Below are 22,900 nucleotides of genomic sequence, written 5' to 3'. Positions count from 1 at the left end.
CATTCAGTGCTCTATTAAAATGTTTTAGGAAACAGTATCACAGACACTGAACGCTAATTACTTTATCCATATTGCTTTGTCATACCATACTACTTATAAAGCACTGGCCTAGAAACATTGCTCCAAACTAAAGATTAAACATACTTCCCTTCTTAACTTTAAGTTGTACTTCATTATCATGAACCTGGAGTGTTCTAAGAACTTTTCAAACATCTCATGAAAATGAGGCAGAATTACTTAAAGCTTCCATAAAAGCTAGAAATACTCTTTGAGTGAATGATACATTTCCCTCCTTCCTAAAATGTCTTCTATCAACCCACAAACCATTCGAATTTTCAACCAAGACGTATGATCAAATCAATACCTCAAAAGAATAGATGATTTTAGGCACTATAACAAGTGAGCAGGCAATCTTGGAATTGTCCCAAAATGCCAATGTCTATACTCAAATTTGTTCCTGATGAAGTAGATATCTGTTCTCATTACAAGGGTGATCCCCAGGCAAGAAGTCTGAGTCAGTCAAAGTCTTCAGTTCCCAGGACCTTGCCTGGGACCATCTATAGTACCAGTTCACTTACTTCTGACGTGTTCCAGTGAAAAAAATATTCCAGGAGACCAGGCTCACATCCATATTTTCTCCTTTTTGTGCAAATGAAGCAAACACTTGATGTAGGGATTTTGTACAGAACAGAATTTCATGGGATGCACGCTGTCCTTCCCGGGAAGTGGATAATGCTTCCATTCCTTGATATGTAACAGTGACATCAGTGGGAAGACTCATTGTGAGGTCCTTATACAGCAATCTTGCATAAAATTGTAAAGACTGATCCCTTGGATCCCCTTTGTAAGTAAATGACAGCAAGCTGCACAGGGAGTTTCTCTGCAGCGGCCCATTCAGAAAAATGGCAAAGTCACTTTGAAGTTGATCTGCTTGGTACTTCGCCCAGAGTAAGCATTTAAATACTCCCATAGACTGAACAGGAAGCGCTGAATGTCAGTCTGTAAGTATTTTGCAGCTGTTTCTTCTAGAGGAATGAAGACTGGAACCGAATGGGGATGTATCTGGAGAGGCTTCTGTATGACAAGGTCCACAAAATAAGAATCCAGTAGGTTCCCCTCAAAAGCAGTACTGAAGCAGATGCAGGCTCCTCGGCTGGTCAGTTTACCAGGAGTCCTGTAAAACCATATGCCTGCAAAATGGCTTTCATATGTTCCTGCTTTCTTTCCACATCTTCTTCCTCACTGATCTCCACTTTTTGATCAGGTTCTACACTGGCAATAGATGCTTTAACTCTGGCTTGTGGTTGCTTCAGGTCAGCCCTCAGCTCATCGAAGCCTCAGTTTATGGATCTTGGTTTCAAGAGCACTTTCCACTGCCTGGGCACTCTGCAGCTCTTCAGACCGTTTACCTTTACAGGATCTGTTCACTTCAGCCTCTACTCTTTCCAAGTGAGCTAAGACACCTCCTTTGGATTCTCCCTCTTGACGTAAAGTATTCGCCCGCTCCATCTTCTCAGCTCCCCAAGAGCCTTCCCATGAAGCTGTCTTGACCAGTGGTAGTAAGGACCTAAATGTCCTTGCTCTCGCCTCTGGTGTGCTCCCGAGGACACGGCCCACTTTGGTCCACTAGGTTTTCTAAAAAGTCATTCAGCCCGCCACTGTGGTCACAGTTCGGCCGGTCCTTGGGGCTTCCTTCCCCTAACCTTCTCTCCCCTTGTTCATGCTAGCCAGGGCCAAGCGTTCCCACCGCCATCCTTGTGTTCAAAACTAATCTCATCGCTCCCGGAGTTCCTTGCGTTCCTGCCGTACAAAATCATGGCGGCGCTCAGGGCCCCTCCCTGATCCCAGCATGCACTGGGGAGTAGGTCTGGCCTTTCGGGCGGTGAGGAAGATGGCGGCCTCCTGGGCGGACCAGCAGGTCCTGGTATAATACTTGGTGTTACGAAAGGATCTATCACAGGCTCAGTTCTCTTGGCCAGTGGGCGCATTGGTAGCGCAGGCTTGTCACGCGGCCACTGCGACCTGGCACATTCATCGCAACCACCCGCACACCGCCACCTACCTCCGGAAGTTGGGGAGCATGCTGCAAAGTTGTCTGGACTAATTCTTAATGCATATATTTTACCCACAAATTATGAAAAAAATGCAAAATAGTATCAAATTTTCACCTTTCCCTCAACTGAAATGAAGGCAGTCATAAGTATTTAACACATGTATTTTACTAGATTGATATTTATTTTATTTTACTTTTTTATTTGTACTGAGGAAGCTGGACTAGTCTTTTGAGGTGGGAAGGTAAATCACAGGGCATTTGAAATCTACATTCTCGCACTGCCAGCCCGCTCTTCACTCATGGAACACTAGTCTTACATCCCTCCATGACCATTTCATGACTTGCCACTGACTCACTGACACTTGAGCAAGAGCTCTCAAGCCTTGTGGTGAATGGCTCTATCATAATCTGTGCCTCTCTAAAGCTCCTGGAAAGTCCTAATTTCAGGTTTATGACCTATTCCATTACACCAGCCCTTCAGGGTTTTTATTGACCTGTGGTTCCCAAGTCATACAACTGAGAGGATGATTAGTTGAACTTTTAGCCCAAATAGGTCTTGCTTCTGCAAATAGATCATAACTTCTGTGTAAGCAAGAACCAGGTATCTTTTTACATCCCACTGTGTTTAATACAATGTTAGAAGTGTACCAAATGCTCAAAATATTTGTAAATTATTTATTTCATTGACAGGTAAACATAAGTAACTGACTTTTAATTTGGGACAGGTGAATATATTTGTTAGTCTGAGAGAATTTCCCACTAAGATCTTCCATGCCTGAGGTTAGGCAACGTTGACAAACATGGGAATTTTTTTTTTCTTTTTTTTTTTTTGTAGAGACAGAGTCTCACTTTATCACCCTCGGTAGAGTGCCATGGCATCACACAGCTCACAGCAACCTCCAACTCCTGGGCTTAAGCGATTCTCTTGCCTCAGCCTCCCGAGTAGCTGGGACTACAGGTGCCCACCACAACGCCCAGCAATTTTTTGGTTGCAGTTCAGCCGGGGCTGGATTTGAACCCGCCACCCTCGGTATATGGGGCTGGCACCCCACCGACTGAGCCACAGGCGCCGCCCAAACATGGGAATTTTTTAAATTCCATCAGCCAATGAGTCAATCAGCAACTCTTCCTAAACGCCTAATAGTGTTACTATCCGATTTTCTTGAGAATTATTTACTTGTAAATTATGACTTGAATAAAATAAACACTGTAATCCTTAGTATTCTGAAAAAATATAAACTTACCAGGTATGAATGCATAAGCCTTATTTTTTTATATAATCAATACAAAATACTCATCCATAAATTGATATAAATATGCTGTATTATGTACCATCATACTTCCTAACACCTTAGTAATTATGCAATGTTAGCCAAACCTAGAATATTTATAGAATATTTTAAAGTGCAAGCTTGTTCCCAAACTTTACATAAGGAATTCATTCAATGGTGGATTTGTTTGCACTTGATGCTATGTGAGAGGTTATTCACAAATACTCAGAAGTCAGCTTCCAAGAAATACTTTAAATTGCCTAGAAACTTTTTTTTTTTAAGTTGCAATTTGCCAGTACGCTCCCCTATGATCTTTGATATCGGTAAACCAAAAGAATTTCTATACCCCTTTCCTTCTAGGCTTTTAGAGCTTTTAAAAAGTCTTTGCCACGAAATGTTACAAAAATGTTCATTTTCTTTACATTCCACTATGTTTTATAAAAAAGAAAGCTAGAAAGCATTACTATAACCTAATATTATGATAGAATTTGAAAATGTAATTATATTAGAAAATATTACTGTGAAAGTAAAAGTATGTCTCTCTCACGCTGGTGAGGTCTATATCAGCTAGGACAGGGATGGGGAACCTTTTCATGTTGAAAGGCCACATAATTTAGCTGCAATCAAGTTAAGTCCACATTCAAGAAACCTTAATTAGATACTTAAAATGCACATTATTTTGTAACAATCTAACTACTATATACTTGATAATTTCAAAAATGGAAACTATTTAATTGTAAAATTAGCTAACCTTTTAATGACTCTGTCTGCCTTTTGTTGGAAAGCATTTAAATATTTGGTTGTAGCATGGAACTCCACAGTTTCAGTTGATCCTCCGGTGTGGGTATTCTACTGCATATTTTCATATTTCAATTGGATCTTTATCGGCCTCAATTACTTTAAAATGTCATCTACAGAGAGCTCAATCAATTCCATCTTTAGGTGCCTTGATGATATAACTCAATGAGGCTGAAATGCTAATTTAAGGGATGCCCTGACTCTCAGTCAGTGAACCTTTTACTGTATTCTTTAATTGATAGGTCTGTGACAGCTGTGCATTCTTCAAATGATTCACACACGTCATCCTGCTCATCAGTGACCTTTGATAACTAGGGAAAATGTTCATCTGAAACTTTCTTTTGAAGAAGTATTTTTGAAAAAAAAGATAGCTTTTCTCAAAATGCTGTGATTTTTGCCACATATCATATACAGGCTGTTTTGTCTCGTAAAGAAATATTCAAGTCATTTAATTTAACATGATTTCACACAGATGTTGCATTCCTATGGAAATCTTCTTTCAATAATTCACATTATTGTTTCTGCTCTTCATAAAATTTAACTGTTCTCACAGAGATAAAATTTTGGCTAACACCTGTATCTGTGACAGCCAGCACACTTTAGAATGATACAGCAGATCCACACTGAATGCCTCATCATTCAACTTTAGCTTGTTATGAAACTGATGGTGCCATGTTGCATTTGCAGGAATATAGTTAACAATACAGAGAACTGGTTGCAAATTGTCACTTTAATAGGTAGCTTTAGCTTAGAGATTTTGCTAATGTAAGGTACAATGGAAAGAAATGAGAGCATCTGAATCTGTTAAACTTTTTTTAATCTGTGCAATAAACAGGTGCACCATCTCACATACTAAATTTACCAGATTCACTGCAGCTTCATAACATTTATCTTAAAAGTTGTTGAAGGTATCTATCCCTGTGTTCCATTTGCAAGAATGCCCAAAGCCAGCAACTCTTCATAACAAAGACAATCTGCTGTGAAGACTGGAAGGAAGTATAAATCCTGGGCCAAGTCAGTAGTATCAGTTGATTCACCCAAAGAAATTGAATAATATATTTTCCTTTTGAAGTATGGTATACAGTTGTTGTGATAAGTTTAAGACTAATTCATGCTGCCAAACAGTTATGGTTCTCCCTATAAGGGGCAGTTATTTGTACTTTGAAACATTATTGGGATCTAAATAGCCTACACTCTCAACAGTCTATTCCATCACAACTTCTACACTACTAAAAGGCTTCCCTTTTTCTATTCCCAAGTATATGAGCTATTTTATAAGTCGTTTCAATGACATTATTTCCAGGTCTTATTGCTGCTTGAAGTAATTGTCTTTGTTTTTACTTTTCATCTTTTCATTTCTGCAATATAACGTTTCAAACCTCTCCCTTTAACTTAAAATATTTGTGGTTCTTATGCTGATGAGCACTGAATTTCTTCAATGTAACTATTGCAGTGTCACAAAGCAAGCAAATCATCTTATCTTGAGCAGAAACAAGGTTGCCATTCTCTATCCTCATTTAAAAATCTGTTTTCTTCTTTCAGTGTTCTCTGGGTCTTCTTTGACACAATAGGCTGTTAAGCAAACAGAATTAAAAAATATACCAAGCTGTGCAGCCATTCACAAATTCCACTTCAAGCAGAAACACAGTGCACTGATAACAGACTGTTGTACTCCACCCCCCACAAACTCACCAACCAGCTTCATGTGGTAGTGGCACCAGTCAGGTGGAGGAAGTTAGAACCAAATCATGAGTGTAGCAGCGGTCACTTTAGCCTATGGCTTAATAATATTCTTATTGTGCTAGTCAATCTTGGAGGAATATTTCATTAAAACTTGTTTTATTCTTTGTTTTTGTTTTTTAGGTTTAATTTTCCCTCTTTTGTCTCAAACTGAAAATGCTGAGTGAGATTTCACTTTCAAAACCTCTTCCACATTTTCTCTTTCTCACTTCTCTGCCAATCACTTCAGATAGAAAGCTACTAGATGCTTCTAACTCAACTTTTCTTTCATGTCTGTCTTACTTTTCTTTTGATAGTATAATAAATTACTGCAAATTTAGGCTTAAAAGGACTTAAATTTATTGAATTACAATTTGGAGGTCAGAAGTCCAAAATGGGTCTCAGGGGGCTAGAACCTGGGTGTCAGCAGGGCTACGTCCCTTAAATATGTTCCTTCTAAAAAACAAAATGAAAATATAAAAGGCAAATAAAAATGTATTAATAAAACTAAAATAATTTGTTCAGTTAACTTTAGATTGAGTCAAAGGGCCCCCCTTAAGGACCTATAAGGCCACATGTGGTCTAAAGGCACCCGAGCTAGGACATTTTGTGGTACACAATACCTAGAAACTATTTTTTAAGTGGGGGTGGGTGCATATTGGCTCATGAAACTGGTAAGTTGAGAGATGGGGCACTTTATTTACCATCAAAAATCAAGGATTTCCTCCGCTCTGTGTATCAGTATAGTGCCTTCATCATAGTGGTCTCTCAGCAACTCCAGGTGATCCCAGAATGAACACAGCATTTCCAAAGCTCACATCTTTACACAACCTCCCTCTACTTATTAATCCTGATCACTTGGGATTCAATATTCAATATTAGATTCAATTAGACAGTAAAATTATCTTGGAGATGAAGACCAGAATTTTCTTTAAATGGAATAGAACGGATTTTAAAATACATATATAGTAACAATAAAAATTCTCTCCATAAAATATTTGTTTCACTGTGTATGTGTGAGTATATATTTATTGGACGACAGATAGAAAGAGCTCCCTGCTCTAATCACAAATTTATTTGATATGAGCACATCTTTCCACTCCAAGCACTAGAAGAGCAATGTGAGCAAGTTACAAAGGCATGAAGTAGCATCATAAAATTAGAAGCTTCAAATACACTGAGCAAAGTAGGGGGTAAAAAACAAGGAGTAGCGCAGGAGATGGGCAGTGATAGAGAAGGACGGCGAGGACACCAGCCAGACAAAGGGCCTATTTTAGGGGAAAGGGAAGCCTTGTAGGGTCCTAAGCAGGTGGATAAGCACTTTGCATTGGTAGAATGTGCAGGCAACAATAGAGAGGACGAATTGGAGAGGACAATAAGGTAGGTCAGATGACCAGTTAGTAAAGGAAAACAAATGCAGTGATCCAGTTGGGAAGCATTGAGATGTTGAGAACATGATGTATTGAGAAGACATAATGAGAAGTAGAGTCCACAGAACTCCATGACTGACTGAATATAGGGTATGAGAGAAAAAAAAGAGTATCAGACAATGTGCCAGCTTCAGTATGGAGTGACTGGGAAGACGGGGTGCTTCCAATCACTAGGGCAGGGAACATATTTAAAGGGAACAGATTTTGGAATGAGGAAGAGGAGGTAGAGGTAATCAGTCTATTTCTAAATATTCTTACTTTAAAATCTGTGTGCCATTCATCTTAATATCCTCTTAATAGCACAAGTGAACTCAGGAAAGAGTTTCTGGTTGGGATCCAGAAAGCAGGAAATCGTCAACACCATGGCTGTTAAAAGAAAACTGGGACAAAAGACTGTGGATCACCCACATCACAGGGGCAGGAGGGGATAAGTCTGCAACAGAGATCAAAGCAAGTGGCCAAATATTCGTAAGAAAACAGGATTTAATACATGACCTGCACACATCTCAAGTCACATGAGAGTGAAAAAGAATCCACTCATTTGGCAATGAAGATTTGGCAATGAAGAGGTTCCTGGGTGAAATCGGCTGTGCAGCAGTCAGGAGCATGATTGCAGGGGGTCGCATGGCAACTGGAAAGTGTGTGTTTGGAGATAGTAGCACACAGAGCACTTGTGTGCATGTTTGTTGTGCGTGTGAGTATGCGTATGTTGTAGAAGCTTCATTATGAAAAAGGCAGTATCAAGAGGGCCATGAAAGACAAAGGGAGTGTTGTGTTATTTCATTTGTTTGGGTTTTTGTCTTTTACACGTGACAGAAATGTGCACGTGTTCACAGGTTGAGAAGCAGCCACCAGAGAAAAACAAATTGAAAGACAAGAGAAAGAAGAAAAGAGAGAACATGGTTCCACAGAAGACAGGAGGAAGTTGGATCAAAAGCACAAGTGAAGGTCTGTCTGAACCAGCACTAACCTGCCTTTTCCATGATGGAAATGTTCTCCATGCCATCCAGGACAGTAACTATCAGCCATGTGAGGCTACTGAGCACTTGACATGCAAGTAGTACAAGTGAGCAAATGAATTTTTGGCTTGATTAGTTTAAATTTAAATAGCCATATGTATACGTATGTACATGTGTGTCTATACACGTATATGTGTGCAAATATGTATGTGTGTGTGTATATTTAAAACAGATTTATTATATGGTATTGGCTCACATAATTATGGAGGCTGAGAAGTCCTACAATCTGCTATCTGCAAGCTGGAAACCCAAGAAAGCCAGTGATATAGTTAGAACACAAGAGCCAGAGAGCTAATAGTTTAGACTTCAGTTTGAGTCTGAAGGCCTAAGAAGCAGGAGTGCTGAGGGCAGAAGAAGGTCAATGTCCCAGCTCAAGAAGTCAGGCAGAAAGGGAGGGTGAATCCCACTTTCCTCCACCTTTCTGTTCCATTTAGACCCTGAGTGGACTGGGTGAGAACAACCCACATTGGGGAGGCCCATCTGATTTATGCTGGTCCATCAATTCAAATATTCATCTATTCTGAAACACTCCCAGACACATCTGAAAATAATTCATAATATCTAGGCATCCCCTGGCCCCATCAAGTTGACACACAACATTAATCATCACAGGGCACAGTGGAAGGGCATGAGATATGTACAAAGGCCTCAACAAGTCAGAACATCAGTGTTGCAAATAGAAAAGACACACATGAGAAAAATCCAGTAAGAAAAAGAACTTTCAGAATTGGGGTTTCTTCTAACAAACCTTTATAGACTCCTTAGTCTTGCCAAGTATTGCTCTAAGTGCTTTATAAGATTTTTGGTATTTAAATCCTAAATCTTCAGACCACTGCACCAAAGGAGGAGAAGATGAAGGTGAGGAAGAGTGTGGCAGAGGTGGCATCAACTCTGGCAGATGGGAAGGCCTGAGCAAAGATCTGTAGGGGGGAAGAAGGAAGGCTGACAAACCATCTGCAAAGATCAGCTCCCACCAGGACAGGGTCATGTTGGGGCCATAATCAAACTACTCAACCTTTAAGATCCTCCATTTCGTTTCCCTAGGACTTTGCTGTACTTCATGTTCTTCTAAGAGACAGAGGAAATAACCATGTCTTTAAGAGTATTATGAAATTAGGTCACAGCTTTTAGAGCTGTTAAATGCCCTGCATCTAACAACTCTAAAAGGCTCTAAAAGGAATATTTCATTTTCCACTTGGAACAGTTCTATTTCGGGTTATTGAATTTCATGCACTCAATATTATCTATATTGTGAGGCCTTATGACATCATTGTGTTCAAGCCATTCTCATCCTCAATTTATACAAACTAACACTTTCTCATTTTCTGTCTCTGTCTCCCTCCCTCTCTCACTTCATGACTTTAATGGCAAAAAGCTAGAAACATACATTTTGTCCTTTCTTCTACACCGTCAGTATTGACTAGGAGGGCACACACACTCACCCAGACACTCACACTCCATGTCACACCCAAGACACTTTCCAGATACAGATTACAAAATTATTAAATCTGATATTAAACAGTAGCCTAATTTATTATTTTAGCAAAAATATTTCTAATTTCTCTAGGTATTAAATATACTCTGCTTAAATGCTTTAGATACAGACATGTTTAATAACAATAGGTACCAAATTCCTTGAATTGCATTCTCCACTTTTTCCGAGAACTTATACTCCCCCCTGTGGCAATTTGATGACCAAAAAATTTCAATAAAAACAACATCCTAAAGACAGAATTCCAATTCATAAATCATTCAATAATGGCATATTTCTTGCTGGAAAAAGTAAAATTAATATGAACTGTCATGACATTCTTTTTTTTTTTTCCAGTGCAATCTGCATAATACATGACCCTAAAAGCTACTGGGTTAAGGGTTGATATATGGCAAATATGCTAAGGCAGAAATTTAATATCTAAAAATATTTAAAATTGGCCTAAAAGGAAAGTTTCCTTCTACTTTAACAAACATTTATTGACTATTTAGTCTTGCCAACTATTGCTCTAAGTGCTTTATAAGATTTTTGGTATTTAATATTTACAAATTGTCACAACAATCTTATGAAATCTCATGAAGTGGGTGCCATTTTTATTTCCAAGTTAAAAGAGGCAAATGGAGACTTAGAGAGATGGAGACGTTTGCTTAATAATGTGCATTCGATAATGGGGATAAATGTACAGATAGAGAAAAAAAAACTCTTCTGAAATAGTGAGAAAGAAAAACACAAAGTCCAGCAAATTCTATACTCAGATCAATTCTATTTTTTTTTTTGAGATAGGGTCTCCCTGTGTTGCCCTCAGTAGAGTGCAGTGGTGTCAAAGCTCACAGCAGCCTCACACTCTTGGGCTTAAGCAATTTTCTTACCTCAGCCTCCCAAGGAGCTGGGAATACAGGCACCTGCCACAATGCCTGGCTATTTTTTTTGTTGTTGTAGTTATCATTGTTGTTAAGTAGGCCTGGGCCAGGATGGAACCTGCCAGCCTCGGTTGTATGTGGCTGGTACCCTAATGACTGAGCTAAGGACACGGAGCCCAATTCTATATTATTACCTCTACTTTATAGAATATTTGAATTCAAGATAAAAAGTTTGGCCTCTGAAAACCCAAAATGGTGGCTAATGTTAGAAAATGCTTTAAATTATAAAATTAACATATTTTGAGTGATGAAATTTCAAAGTAGAATGTCAAACTATAACTTAAAAATCTTATTTAATTAATTAAATGTGAACTGAGTTTATTTTGTCAGGCTCTGTTTTTAAGATCTTAAAAATAAAATACAAACACCAAATTTTTTAAAAATCACCTACTGGTGTCTTCCTACCCCACCACCCATTTGCTTTTGTAGGCCTAACTTGGTTGAGTATTAGGCGCCTGAAAGAATACAACAGCAGTATTCCCCTCCCACTACCACTGACAGGAAAAATCAAGAAACCTAAGCAAAATGACCCCCAGCTAGGCTTCTTTAAAGGGCGCCAAGGGATGTGGCTGTCCATGCATTTGGTGCATTGCTGCTGCCTTGTGGTCTCCTGCCCTCACACACACAGTCTGAAGAATTCCCCTTGTCCTTGGCACTTATGGAGACGAAATGGGTTCCAGATGGACATCTCTGCTCAACATAAGGTCATTTTCCCTACTTGGAAACTTGGATGTGATACATGAGAAATGTAAGAGTTTGGAGTTTTCGAAACCTCCTTAGATTAAGGCCAGGTTCAGGGTATAAATGAGAACATATGAGAAACAGGACAGCTACATATGAGAACATATGAGAAACAGGCTGTGGTGCTCCCCCAGCTCTGTCTCCCGCAACCCACCTGTGAGAGCTGCTTCAGAAGCAGGCTAGGAAAGATCGGCTTGACCCACGAGGGAGGGGCCTCCCTGCAAAGTGGTCAAAGCGAAGCAGTGATACATTTGGCTGTGGCTGTGCCCTGCCTTACTGCAAAGTAAAATTGGTTCAAAGTGTCTCTGAAGCTGGGCCACAGGTTGGCTTGCTTATCTCTGAGCTGAAAGCAAGCAGGTGGAGCCTCAGGAATCATCCGAACATTGAACCAGCAGGGCAAACCACAATCAGGAAGAACCACCACAGAGATGATGGAAATGATGAAAATGCAGCAAAAAAGTCCATTTGAACACATTAAGCTTTCATCATCTATCTGTGAAAAATAGCTTAATGGTGCAACATTTCCAGACATTAGCAAGTCTATCTTATATGGAACTTTATCCTCTAGTTGGTAACTTTCACACACATGCATCAGTCAATAAGAAAATTCCCCCTAATTATAAACCTGCCATTCTTAGACCACACTCTCAATCTCTGCCATATGTGTTAGGACATAAATTTCATTCCTTTAACAACATGAAACTAGTCATGATTCAAATCAAATCCTTCCATGGTTAAAGGACAGAAGGGAAAGTTATAAAGTGTACGCAGCTTGAAGAAAGTGCATTTTAAGTAAAGGCAAGTTCATAGAACAAACACTATGTTATTAATAGGCTGGGTCAAGTTTCTTCAGGGATACTTGTGAATAACCTGTGTTTGTGGCAGATACTGCTTCCGCACTAAAGACCTGCCACATATTCTGTTGTGATATTTACTCACAAGGGTAGCTTATCAGTGAGTGGTGCAATTATTCAAGAAGACTTTTATAGCGCCTGCGGTTGGTCCTGGTCTCGGCCTAAACAAGACCTCACAGCAGTGGAGACAACACTTTCAGTGTGGGCTGAAGCTGATGTCACAGCAGTGCACACCCTGACATTCAGCCACCCAAAGCATATCTATCATCTTGATTCACTTTTCCTTTTTTAGCTCCATCGGTTCATTAGCAGATAAGAAGCAACACATCTGTCTACATAGCAAAATCACAAAACTCCTTCTTGTTAAAAAATAAGCTAAGCCCGAGTTTCTCTAGCAATACAGTTCAGTAAAGACTATCTTTCTACTTTGTTTTTATCTCAGATTACAGGGTAATATTGACTGCCAAGCAGCCCACATGTGTTTTACATACCTTCTAGGATATATGCTTTAAAAGTTTAAGATCTGTGTACAGAATGGGAAGAAAAGAAATAGTGAAGTTTAGAAGAAAAGGCAAGGATGTTTTCTTCAGAAGAAAGGAATTCAAATTTACACATCCATTCTCCACCTTTACCCAAGCTTGTGTTCTATTACCATCCTTGGTCCTCAATTTCCTCAATTACACAGTGGGGGGTAATAATTCCTTATGGTGTTAGTATAAAACTAAAGTAGATAGTATATGTGAAATGGCTTTGTAAATATAAAATTTACATATAAATGAAAGGTTATACATTCAAAATTGGATATCCATTTCTTGTGCCCAGCCAGACACAGCTCTAAGAAACATTCCTCTTAAACTGATCAGACAAAATTAGCATTGTGCATCGTAAGGTCCAATTAAATAATCCATTAGTTCATTACTTCAAAATCTGATAATGTCAAGAGTTTAAATAGAATGTGATTTTCTTCTTCACCTATGGTGAAAGTTCTAACTTAGAAGATAAGATACTTTCTCAAAAAACCTTATCCATGTGTTAAAATTTTCATATATGATCCCCACAGGCACAGTTATTTAAAAATTTATAAATACTGAAATAGTTTAGAAACTCTTTGGACAATTTGAACAATTAGTTTTCAGCATTCTAGAACATACTGGCTACTAGTTTGCTTTTAATTTGAAAACTGACTTGTTACCATCATGGATGTATGAGTTCGCATTACAAAATGAAATGAAAGAAAACTGTCAACTCAGCTGGGTATGGTGGCTCACACCTGAATTCCCAGCAGCTCAGAAGCCTGAGGCAGAAAGATCCCTTGAGGCCAGGAGTTTCAGAAAGCTATCAACCCAAATATATGCGGCGCTTAAAGGTCTGTGGCATCACGTTAAGTAAAAGAATACCACCTTGGTTTCCAAGAAATCCAAATCTAAAGAAGACATCATATACACAAGCAATGATAAATTTTTAGTTGTTTATTATTTACATACTATGTTCTTAGTGGTAGCTCACATATCTTTCACTGAAGAAGCGAGAACTATTTGGAATTTCCTAACCTCTCCTCTTTCCCCCAAATGAATGAAAACTAGATATATTATAATGAAAATGAAAGAATTATATGCTGTCAGGTAATGAAAATAAGCTGGGTATAGAATTTCCTTTCAGGCATCATAAAAACTAGGATTAAAACAGAAACGCACTGCCCTATTCCTGTCATACAGATGACAAACAAGAGATGTGAGCGGTCTAAGACAAGTTAAAAAGTGACATGTGTTAAATGGCTCTATCTGTTCTGAACATCTAATCAAAAAAATGTAGAAGTAGGATTTTATTTTCTCTGAGCTCTTACCTCGTTTTAACACTCGAAAATCCCTGTGAAGTTGGACGGTGTTATAAAGTCCAACTGTAATGGGCTTTCAAAGTCATTCTGAGTTGAACATAGTTTTAAAAGTAAGGAAGAGCCATGGAAGAATGGAAGAGAAGGGTAAGTTTTAAACTCTAATACCTTAGATGAAAGTGATTTCATAAATATTGTTTCCTTGAGCTGCACTATTGAGCAGATAAGAAATTTTAGGCCGAGAGAAGTTCACCTGGTAGACAAATGGCAGGTATGGGACTCGCACCTTCGCCTCCTAGCCAGTCCTCCAGGCTCTATCCAATGATTTTCTAAAAGTATCCCAGGAAGCCCAGAAGATGTGACAGGAGCCCTTGGGCCTTTTGGCCAGAGGTGGGTGCACATTTCCAAGATGGGTCTGGCTTAGTTCACTCCCCTCTCTGCTCCATAGCAAAACCCTAAGGAAATATTCAATACTAGTCCTTTCAAAACCTTTGAAAAAGTTTTGCCTACTCTTATTCTTTGAAACACGTTATCTAGTACCAAGTCTCTCTTTCTCCTAAACCATTGATTTGGTCTCATCAATTACACATTTAAAGGAATGGTCACCTCCCCTCTTTTTTTCTTCCCTCTCACTTAAGTATCTCCAAGGGAACTTTCCACATTCAGTATGATAAAAGCAAAAAGTTGTTAACATTCCTGGCTGCTAATGAATTTGAGATTCTACCCTGGCAGGGAAAGCGGTAGGGGCTCACCCCAGTGGCATCCCCATTCTCTGCCAGCACCTTAGTGGACCAGAGGCAACACAAGATTCTAAGTAAACTAATAAAAACAAGAGTCTAACTAAACAAACAAAATCAGTGAAACAAATTGTAAATTGAAGGAATATCTTAATAAAAACTGACACTTTTCTTTCTCATCTCTCTGGCCCAGAATTCTATCAACAAGCAAGGAACAGGCAAGCATGAAACACAAACCAAATGCAACAGCCTTGACTGCCTTCTGAAAAATACCTCTGCATCAGAAAATATCCCAAGACAGTCAGAGAATTATAATTATAAGGAGGGAAAAGCATGAAGGTAATGCATATATATAATTTAGATAATAAACATCCGTGCTTCGTCCCCACCTCTGAGTGCCCAGGGAATCAGTCCTCTCCTTGACCTTCATCTGAAGCAAACAGAAGGTCACATAAGCCAAGCCAGGGTCCCTGAAGATTTTAGAATAATATTTATCACCATTCCTCAAAAAGCCTCTGGCATACCTTTTTTTTTTTTTTTGGTGGAATTAATTAATGCGATTGAATTTGAGGCAGGCTAAAAACATCAGAAGCCCACTCCCAACCCACCAAAAAGACAAATGCTCACTGTCCAGCTGCCCATATACGGCCAGACTTCCTTGAGTCTGACAGCTCAGTGTATGCATTGCGTATGGGTCTTGGCTCTGAGGCACATTCCTCTGGTATGTTTCCCTGGGAGCTTTGATTTCCGCTTTGAGGGCTGGCACTGACTCCTACTTGCTCTTATAAGAATATGTCTACAACTAGAAGTTGAAAATGTGCAAGATTCCTTCTTTAAGTACACAAACACTCCAAGTCTGGCCACTTTTCTGTAGTCCTGCCAGGTTTTCTCTGTGTCTGATACCTGATCAAGTAACCTTTTTTTTAGGGGGGAAAAAACAACAAAAAAACATAAGGGAAGGAATGTAGTACATGCACAGCTGAACATCCTACAAGACTTAACTAGACGACCAGTACAAATGGTGCCCTGGTGGACACACACACATACCTCCTATAGCCTGGTAAACAGGACTCAGCAGCCAGCTTAGTAATTCCTCATTTTTTTTTGGCGGGGGGGGGGGGGATGCTCTCTAAAAAACATTTGCTAGATAAACACTTGCTTATAAGTCAAAATTGGTGCATCTTAGCTATTTTGCACACAAATTCAAAGTCCTTTTTCTCCCACCTCTGAACTGCTGTCAATCAAAAGAATGGGGATAAGTCAGAGTTAGACAAAGTTATAAGAAGCCCCTATTTCTACTTTACTGCCCAGGCACATAAAAACATTTGCTGAGTCATTTATAAAAGTGCAAGAATTCAGATTCCATGGCATGAATTAAGGACAGAGAGTCAGCCTTTCCACTGGCACTTGATGGCCTATATCTCAATGAAAACGTTGAGTCTATGAATGCCTTGGGTGTCTTCTCTCATTCATTCTCTCTCTCTCTCTCTCTCTCTCTCTCTCTCTCTCTCGGTGTGTGGGCAAATGCAGGTCTGTCTTTCTCATCTCTGTGTCATCCTCTTAATGAATCTCTTTTATTTTCACCGCTTTAATATAGTTTTGATCATAAAACCCCAACCTAGCCTTACAATGAGCAGAATCTTTTTCTATTCTGAGATTTCATATAGTATATATTTCAATATGTTTATTTTCTCTTCACCAATATTAAAATCATCCATTTGGAACTAACTATAGATTTTTTGAGATTTCAAGGGACCATGTGAATTTTGTAATACAATCAAACTCTTTTTATATTTTTGACATTTTTTGAATAATGGAGTAGACTAGCTATGTACTTATATATGTCCAGAAAGAAAATCAAGAAAGACAAAAAATATATAAGCAGCCATTCCCTGAAAATTATCATCTAACATTGAACTCTATGAAATGAAAAAATTCTATAAATGGAGACTTAGGAATCTGGCTCTTGCTTGCGACTTCTCTGAGATTTGTGAAAGGCAGTTCCAAGAATACAAGCTTGGTCACCCAGCTATAACCCAGGACGGCAATTTATCCCCTGCATGAATGACAGTCTTCCCACTGCATGCATGAAGCTGTTGGTGGTAGCTCTCAGACTCTCCTGAGGATTCAAAAATTCCCCAACCATTCTCCCATCTATCTCAGCTGTTAGCTACCAGAGTTCACCACCGATCCCACATCCCACCTTAGGGGAGGCTTGTGCTTCCCATCCCTACCCTTCCCCATCCACCACACCTTTCCAACCATTAGTGGTAGACATAATTGGGGGTTTGGGTCTTGAAAGATTTCACTGTGGCTTCCCACATAGTTTGGACTTTTAAAATCATCCACAAGGGAAGAAAAGGTTGGGGGCAAAGTCGCCTTTAATACACATGCAGCTATTAACTTGGAATGTTCCTTCTTTAAATAGGAACTCTTAGGACTCTTCTCTTTGAGGAATGCTTGGAAAGAACATGAAATAACAATGATGAAGATTCTTCCTGAGCTTCAGAGGCTCCCTTTGCTGGCCATTCACACTATTGACATGCAACTACACTGTACAACATGTGGCTTGCCTAACGCGGTAATTGTGCCCAGATGATGTGGTCTATGCTGAAGTTGGAGCAGGCTTTTTTTTTTTCTGGAATTGGAACAGTTATTTTTTTTTTCTTGGCTATTTTTCAATAGAATGAATTGAAACTTTAAAAATCTGGCCAGTTTAAATAGGCTCTTTTCATGTGATAAATCTATAAAGTGTTTTGTTTTGTTTTTTTAAGCTGGTCTTTGCATCAAAAACAGATACATTTATCTTTAACTTACACTCTGAAGGGTCAACAACTTACACTCTAAGTTGAGATTGGTAACATCAGTGTCAAATGATGTGGACGGAAATGACGTGGCTCTAGAATCACTCTATTTACACAAAATGGTAACTGGGATTATTAACAACAAAGCCATAACAGCATAGATTCTAAGTGAAAGCACAGTGAATCGGCTCAGTGCCTGTAGCACTGTGGTTACAGCGCCAGTCACATATACCCAGGCTGGCTGGTTCGAACCCAGACGAGGCCAGCTAAACAACAATCACAACTGCAACAAAAAATAGCCGGGTGTTGTCACAGGCACCTGTAATCCCAGCTACTTGGGAGGCTGAGCCAAGAGAATTGCTTGAGCCCAAGAGTTTGAGGTTGCGGTGAGTTGTGACACCACAGCAGTCTACAGAGGGCGATATAGTGAGACTCTATTTCAAAAAAAGAAAGAAAGAAAAGAAAAAGCACAGTGAATTAAAGAGGTCCTTCGTGAAGCTATGTAGCAATGTTGTGAAAGGGAGAGATGCTTAAGTTTCTTGGCCATTATTTGACATCTGCACACAAGCAGGAAGAAGAAAACCTATTCTTTCCTTGACCTGACCTCCCTTGGTCAGGCTGTATGCTCCTGGTGTAGTAAAAAGCGACATTCACTAGCCGTAAATGTGGGGGGAGACACTAACAATGTATTATTCCCTAACAATCTTAGTTTACAATCAGATACAATGGGGTACACCACTCTTGTTATAGAAGCAAACTGTTTACTTTAAGACAAAACAAATCCAATCCACATTTGATGATTACAGGTTTTAGTATAAGAAAATTCATTCATTTCTCACAGACCCTCGTGCACAATTTAAAGTGTGCCTAGGTAAACCCCAAGCCACTTGCTGTCACCCCCCTGTCTCACTCCCACCTTCTCATCCCTGTGTTCCCATCCCAACACCCAGAGCTTCTACCCACCCAACACAGAATCCTTTGCTCAGACAGAACAACTGACCTACTTTTCTGGAAATGTTGACAGCCACGTTCCTCTTTTCTTCCCTGTGCCCCCCGAAATAAAACTCCTGCATGTACTAACACAAAGCAGGAGTACTGGAAATCTCCCACCAGCAAGCTACACTCTGACTCAGACCCCTGCCATTATTGTCTTTTTTTCTTTCTTTCTTTCTTTCTTTCTTTTCTGGAGAGGGGCAACCAAACCGTTATCTTAAGTAAAAAAGGATCAATTTGTAGGTAAACATCTTGGGGATTTCAAATGGTTCCAAGCAACTCACTCCTTTGCTGTTCTCTGGATAGTTTCAAGAGCCTATAGTCTCCAAAAAAAAAAATCACTACAAAATCAATAAAAAGGAAGACTTTTTGAATTTTTAGGAATCCCTGACGTTTGCCTCTTCAGCCACCAACCTCCTAAAAAAGGATTGATGTCAGTGGATAGATGGGGGGAAAGTTATTAGAAACAGATGGTATTTGAAAAATAATAATTGCCGGTGTGTTTTTAAATGCTGTAAATTAGGAGTGGTGCGAAGAGCATGGGGGGAAAATGTCCTATTTGATGCTGGAAATACTGTGCCTTTTTTTCCCCCCGTGGGCTGGAGTGTGCCAACTTTTTCAGACGGAGGAATGCTGAGTGTCAAGGGGTCAGGATCAATCCGGTGTGAGTTGATGAGGCAGGAAGGTGGGGAGGAATGCGAGGAATGTCCCTGTTTGTGTAGGACTCCATTCAGCTCATTGGCGAGCCCGGCCGCCCTGAGCGTATAAAAGCCTGGGCCGCCGGCCCCAGCCTCACACAACAACTCTTCCCCGCTGAGAGGAGGCAGCCAGTGCCATTGCGACCTCCGGCGAACCACCGCCTCCCGCTTGACAGCAGCCGCTCGGCCGACAGCTACAGCCCCAGAGACGAAAGCCGGCGCGTCCAGGCACCGCCACCGGCCAGAGCCAGCGCCCCGGCCCCGCCGCCCGCCGCGCCCACCTTGCCACCGCGTCTCGCTCCCAGCCGCCCGCAGCGCCCCGACCATGACCGCCGCCGGCGTGGGCCCGGTCCGCTTCGCCTTCGCGCTCCTCCTCGCCCTCTGCAGCCGGGTAAGCACCGGGAGCCCCAGCCGCTGCGGGCGGCTGCTGGGAGTGACTCGGGACGGCCGGGGAGGGCGTGCGCCCCGACCGATCGCCCGCTCACCGCCCCTTCCTCCCGCAGCCAGCCGCGAGCCAGGACTGCGGCGGCCGGTGCCAGTGCCCAGCCGCCCCGGCGCCGCGCTGCCCCGCCGGCGTGAGCCTGGTGCTGGACGGCTGCGGCTGCTGCCGCGTCTGCGCCAAGCAGCTGGGCGAACTGTGCACCGAGCGCGACCCCTGCGACCCGCACAAGGGCCTCTTCTGCGACTTTGGCTCCCCGGCCAACCGCAAGATCGGCGTGTGCACCGGTAAGACCCGCAGCCCCAGCCGCCCGGCGTCCGGCCACCTCCTCCCTCACGCCCACCCGCCCGCTAGAAAAAGAAACTCCAGCCGATTTTCTCTCTCCGGCTGCGTCCAGCCCGCCCCCTGCAGCCCAGATCCCCACTCGCATCCCCGACGCGCTTATTGGTGGAGCGCGGGGAGCCGGTGCCTGACCTCCGCGTCTCCCCTCTTTCCCCCTTTCTTCTTCCCCTTCAGCTAAGGATGGTGCTCCCTGCGTCTTCGGCGGGACCGTGTACCGGAGCGGAGAGTCCTTCCAGAGCAGCTGCAAGTACCAATGCACCTGCCTGGACGGGGCGGTGGGCTGCGTGCCCCTGTGCAGCATGGACGTCCGCCTGCCCAGCCCGGACTGCCCCTTGCCGAGGAGGGTCAAGCTGCCCGGGAAATGCTGCGAGGAGTGGGTGTGTGACGAGTCCAAGGACCAGACCGCGGTCGGCCCTGCCCTGGCAGGTGAGTCGCGTCTTTGCCTGTTAAGTCAGAGTCGGGACTTGGACCCGGGCAGGGGAGGGCGTCCTAACTTTGGCTAGCTAAGGCGGTGGGAATCTTTCATGCAGGCGCTTTACCTCGTGTTTGTGCTCCCCGCTCTCACAGCCTACCGACTGGAAGACACGTTTGGCCCAGACCCAACTATGATGCGAGCCAACTGCCTGGTCCAGACCACAGAGTGGAGCGCTTGTTCCAAGACCTGTGGGATGGGCATCTCCACCCGGGTCACCAATGACAACGCCCTCTGCAGGCTGGAGAAGCAGAGCCGCCTCTGCATGGTCCGGCCTTGCGAAGCGGACCTGGAGGAGAACATTAAGGTGCATGTTCAGCTCCTGTTCACTAATTGTCACCGGACGATAGCGGATAGCACCAAAGTTAGGTCTCGTGTCACCCTTGTTATACCCCATTTTCTTCAAAAATATCTAACCATTGAGCTGTTTTGCTGCAGTGAGAGATGGTGTAATAAGAACCACCAGTTTTCCACTACAAAATTGCCCACAGTGATAGTTAATTCAAAACATTCCAAAAGAGGCCATGTCTATTTTTGGGAAACTGGCAAAGGAGACTGAAACTTCCTCTCCTCCAAATATAAACAGAAGTCAGACAACAGGAGACTGGAGCACAGAGGGTTGAGGAAAACCACTCCCCTTATAGTCATTGATTTTTTTTCCCTCTTTTCCCTTTTTCCTTAGAAGGGCAAAAAGTGCATCCGTACCCCCAAAATCTCCAAACCTGTCAAGTTTGAGCTTTCCGGCTGTACCAGCGTGAAGACCTACCGGGCGAAGTTCTGCGGAGTGTGCACCGACGGCCGGTGCTGCACCCCCCACAGAACCACCACCCTGCCTGTGGAGTTCAAGTGTCCTGATGGTGAGGTCATGAAAAAGAGCATGATGTTCATCAAGACCTGTGCCTGCCATTACAACTGTCCCGGAGACAATGACATCTTTGAGTCCCTGTACTACAGGAAGATGTACGGAGACATGGCATGAAGCCTCAGAGAGAGAGAGACATTAACTCTTTAGACTGGAACTTGAACTGATTCGCATCTCATTTTTATGTAAAAAATGATTTCAGTAGCACAAGGTATTTAAATCTGTTTGTCTAACTGGGAGAAACATCCCCCACCCAATTCAGAACATTGTGGCGTGTCACACAAATAGCCTATCAACCCCAGACACTGGTTTGAAGAAGTTAAGACTTGACCGTGGGACTACATTATCAGCACACTGTGCCAGAATGTCGAAGAAGGCGTGGCTTCAGGAGCAGTGGGCGGGCATTAGTAAAAAGGCTAGTACTGTCGCCTGTCATCTTCAAGTAGCAATATGCCTGCTCTTTGGAATGTAATTGCCAAGGGAAATTTTAGCATGCTCACTGACCTGCCAGTAGCTCCAGCGACAGCTAGGATGTGCACTCCTGCCATCATGCGGCTGAGTCAAGTTGTTCTTTAAGTCAGAACAGCAGATTCAGTGCTGACATTCTGATTCCATTGACAAGTGTTCAGGAATCAGAATCCTGTCTATTAGACTGGACAGCTTGTGGCAAGTTAGTTTGCCTATAACAAGCCAGAATCTTTTTATTGATTTTGTAAATATTTTGTGTGTATGTGTGTATATATATATATATTTGTACAGTTATCTAAGTTAATTTAAAGTTGTTTGTGCCTTTTTGTTTTTGTTTTTAATGCTTTGATATTTCAATGTTAGCCTCAACTTCTGAACACCTTAGGTAGGATGTAAAACTTGTCTGGTAATTCAAAGCGTGAAATGGATACTTAAATGGAAATTCTGCTCAGTTAGAGTGACAGTCCATCAAAAACAGATTGTTTACTAAAGGTGAGGCAGCAATGTCTTTGGAAGTATGTATTCTAGGTAGGAAATGTGGAAGCCTCACTTTTAATGAACAAATGTCCTTTATTTAAAAAAAAAAAAAAAAGAGCGACTCTATATGGCTGATCAGTTTTTTCACCTGGAAGCATTTGTTTCTACTTTGACTATGACTGTTTTTTGGACAGTTCATTTGTTGAGAGTGTGACCAAAAGTTACATGTTTGCACCTTTCTAGTTGAAAATAAAGTATATATTTTTTCTATAAAGGGCTCAGTTATTTATTCTTCTAAACATTTCTAAGTTTTGAATATAAACAGAAAATTTTGATCTTAAGAAAATTCATCAATGATGTTCTAAATATCTCTTATCATATATACTAATAAGCTAGTTAATTCACAGGGTTTTTACATAGCATTCTTCACACTGAATCAAGTGTCACAAATTTTCAGGCGTGAACGCCATATTGAATACA

General features: G+C 41.5%; 1 protein-coding gene and 1 pseudogene across 1 annotated transcript; one reads left to right on the top strand and one right to left on the bottom strand.

The window, feature by feature from the left end:
- Positions 1 to 574: 574 nt before the first annotated feature.
- On the bottom strand, positions 575 to 1,509 carry LOC128585564 (centromere protein O-like; annotated as a pseudogene).
- A 17,934-nt stretch (positions 1,510 to 19,443) lies between these two features.
- Positions 19,444 to 22,694, top strand: CCN2 (cellular communication network factor 2). The gene is made up of 5 exons (XM_053591099.1): positions 19,444 to 19,751; positions 19,864 to 20,086; positions 20,316 to 20,567; positions 20,709 to 20,920; positions 21,296 to 22,694. The coding sequence occupies exons 1-5, from the start codon at positions 19,686 to 19,688 to the stop codon at positions 21,590 to 21,592; spliced, it is 1,050 nt and encodes a 349-aa protein (XP_053447074.1). The 5' UTR covers positions 19,444 to 19,685; the 3' UTR covers positions 21,593 to 22,694.
- The last annotated feature ends 206 nt before the right edge of the window (positions 22,695 to 22,900 follow it).

Source organism: Nycticebus coucang, chromosome 5 (genome assembly GCF_027406575.1).
Source record: "Nycticebus coucang isolate mNycCou1 chromosome 5, mNycCou1.pri, whole genome shotgun sequence".
Lineage (NCBI taxonomy): Eukaryota > Metazoa > Chordata > Mammalia > Primates > Lorisidae > Nycticebus > Nycticebus coucang.
Note: the sequence above shows the minus strand (reverse complement) of the source record. Positions and strands in the feature narration are given on the sequence as shown.

Bases quoted from the DNA above. Each gene is read 5' to 3' on its own strand.
- CCN2 (XM_053591099.1), top strand. From the start codon at position 19,686: ATGACCGCCGCCGGCGTGGGCCCGGTCCGCTTCGCCTTCGCGCTCCTC. The intron at 19,752-19,863 runs GTAAGCACCGGG...TTCCTCCCGCAG, and splicing joins TCCTCGCCCTCTGCAGCCGG to CCAGCCGCGAGCCAGGACTG. The intron at 20,921-21,295 runs GTGCATGTTCAG...CTTTTTCCTTAG, and splicing joins ACCTGGAGGAGAACATTAAG to AAGGGCAAAAAGTGCATCCG.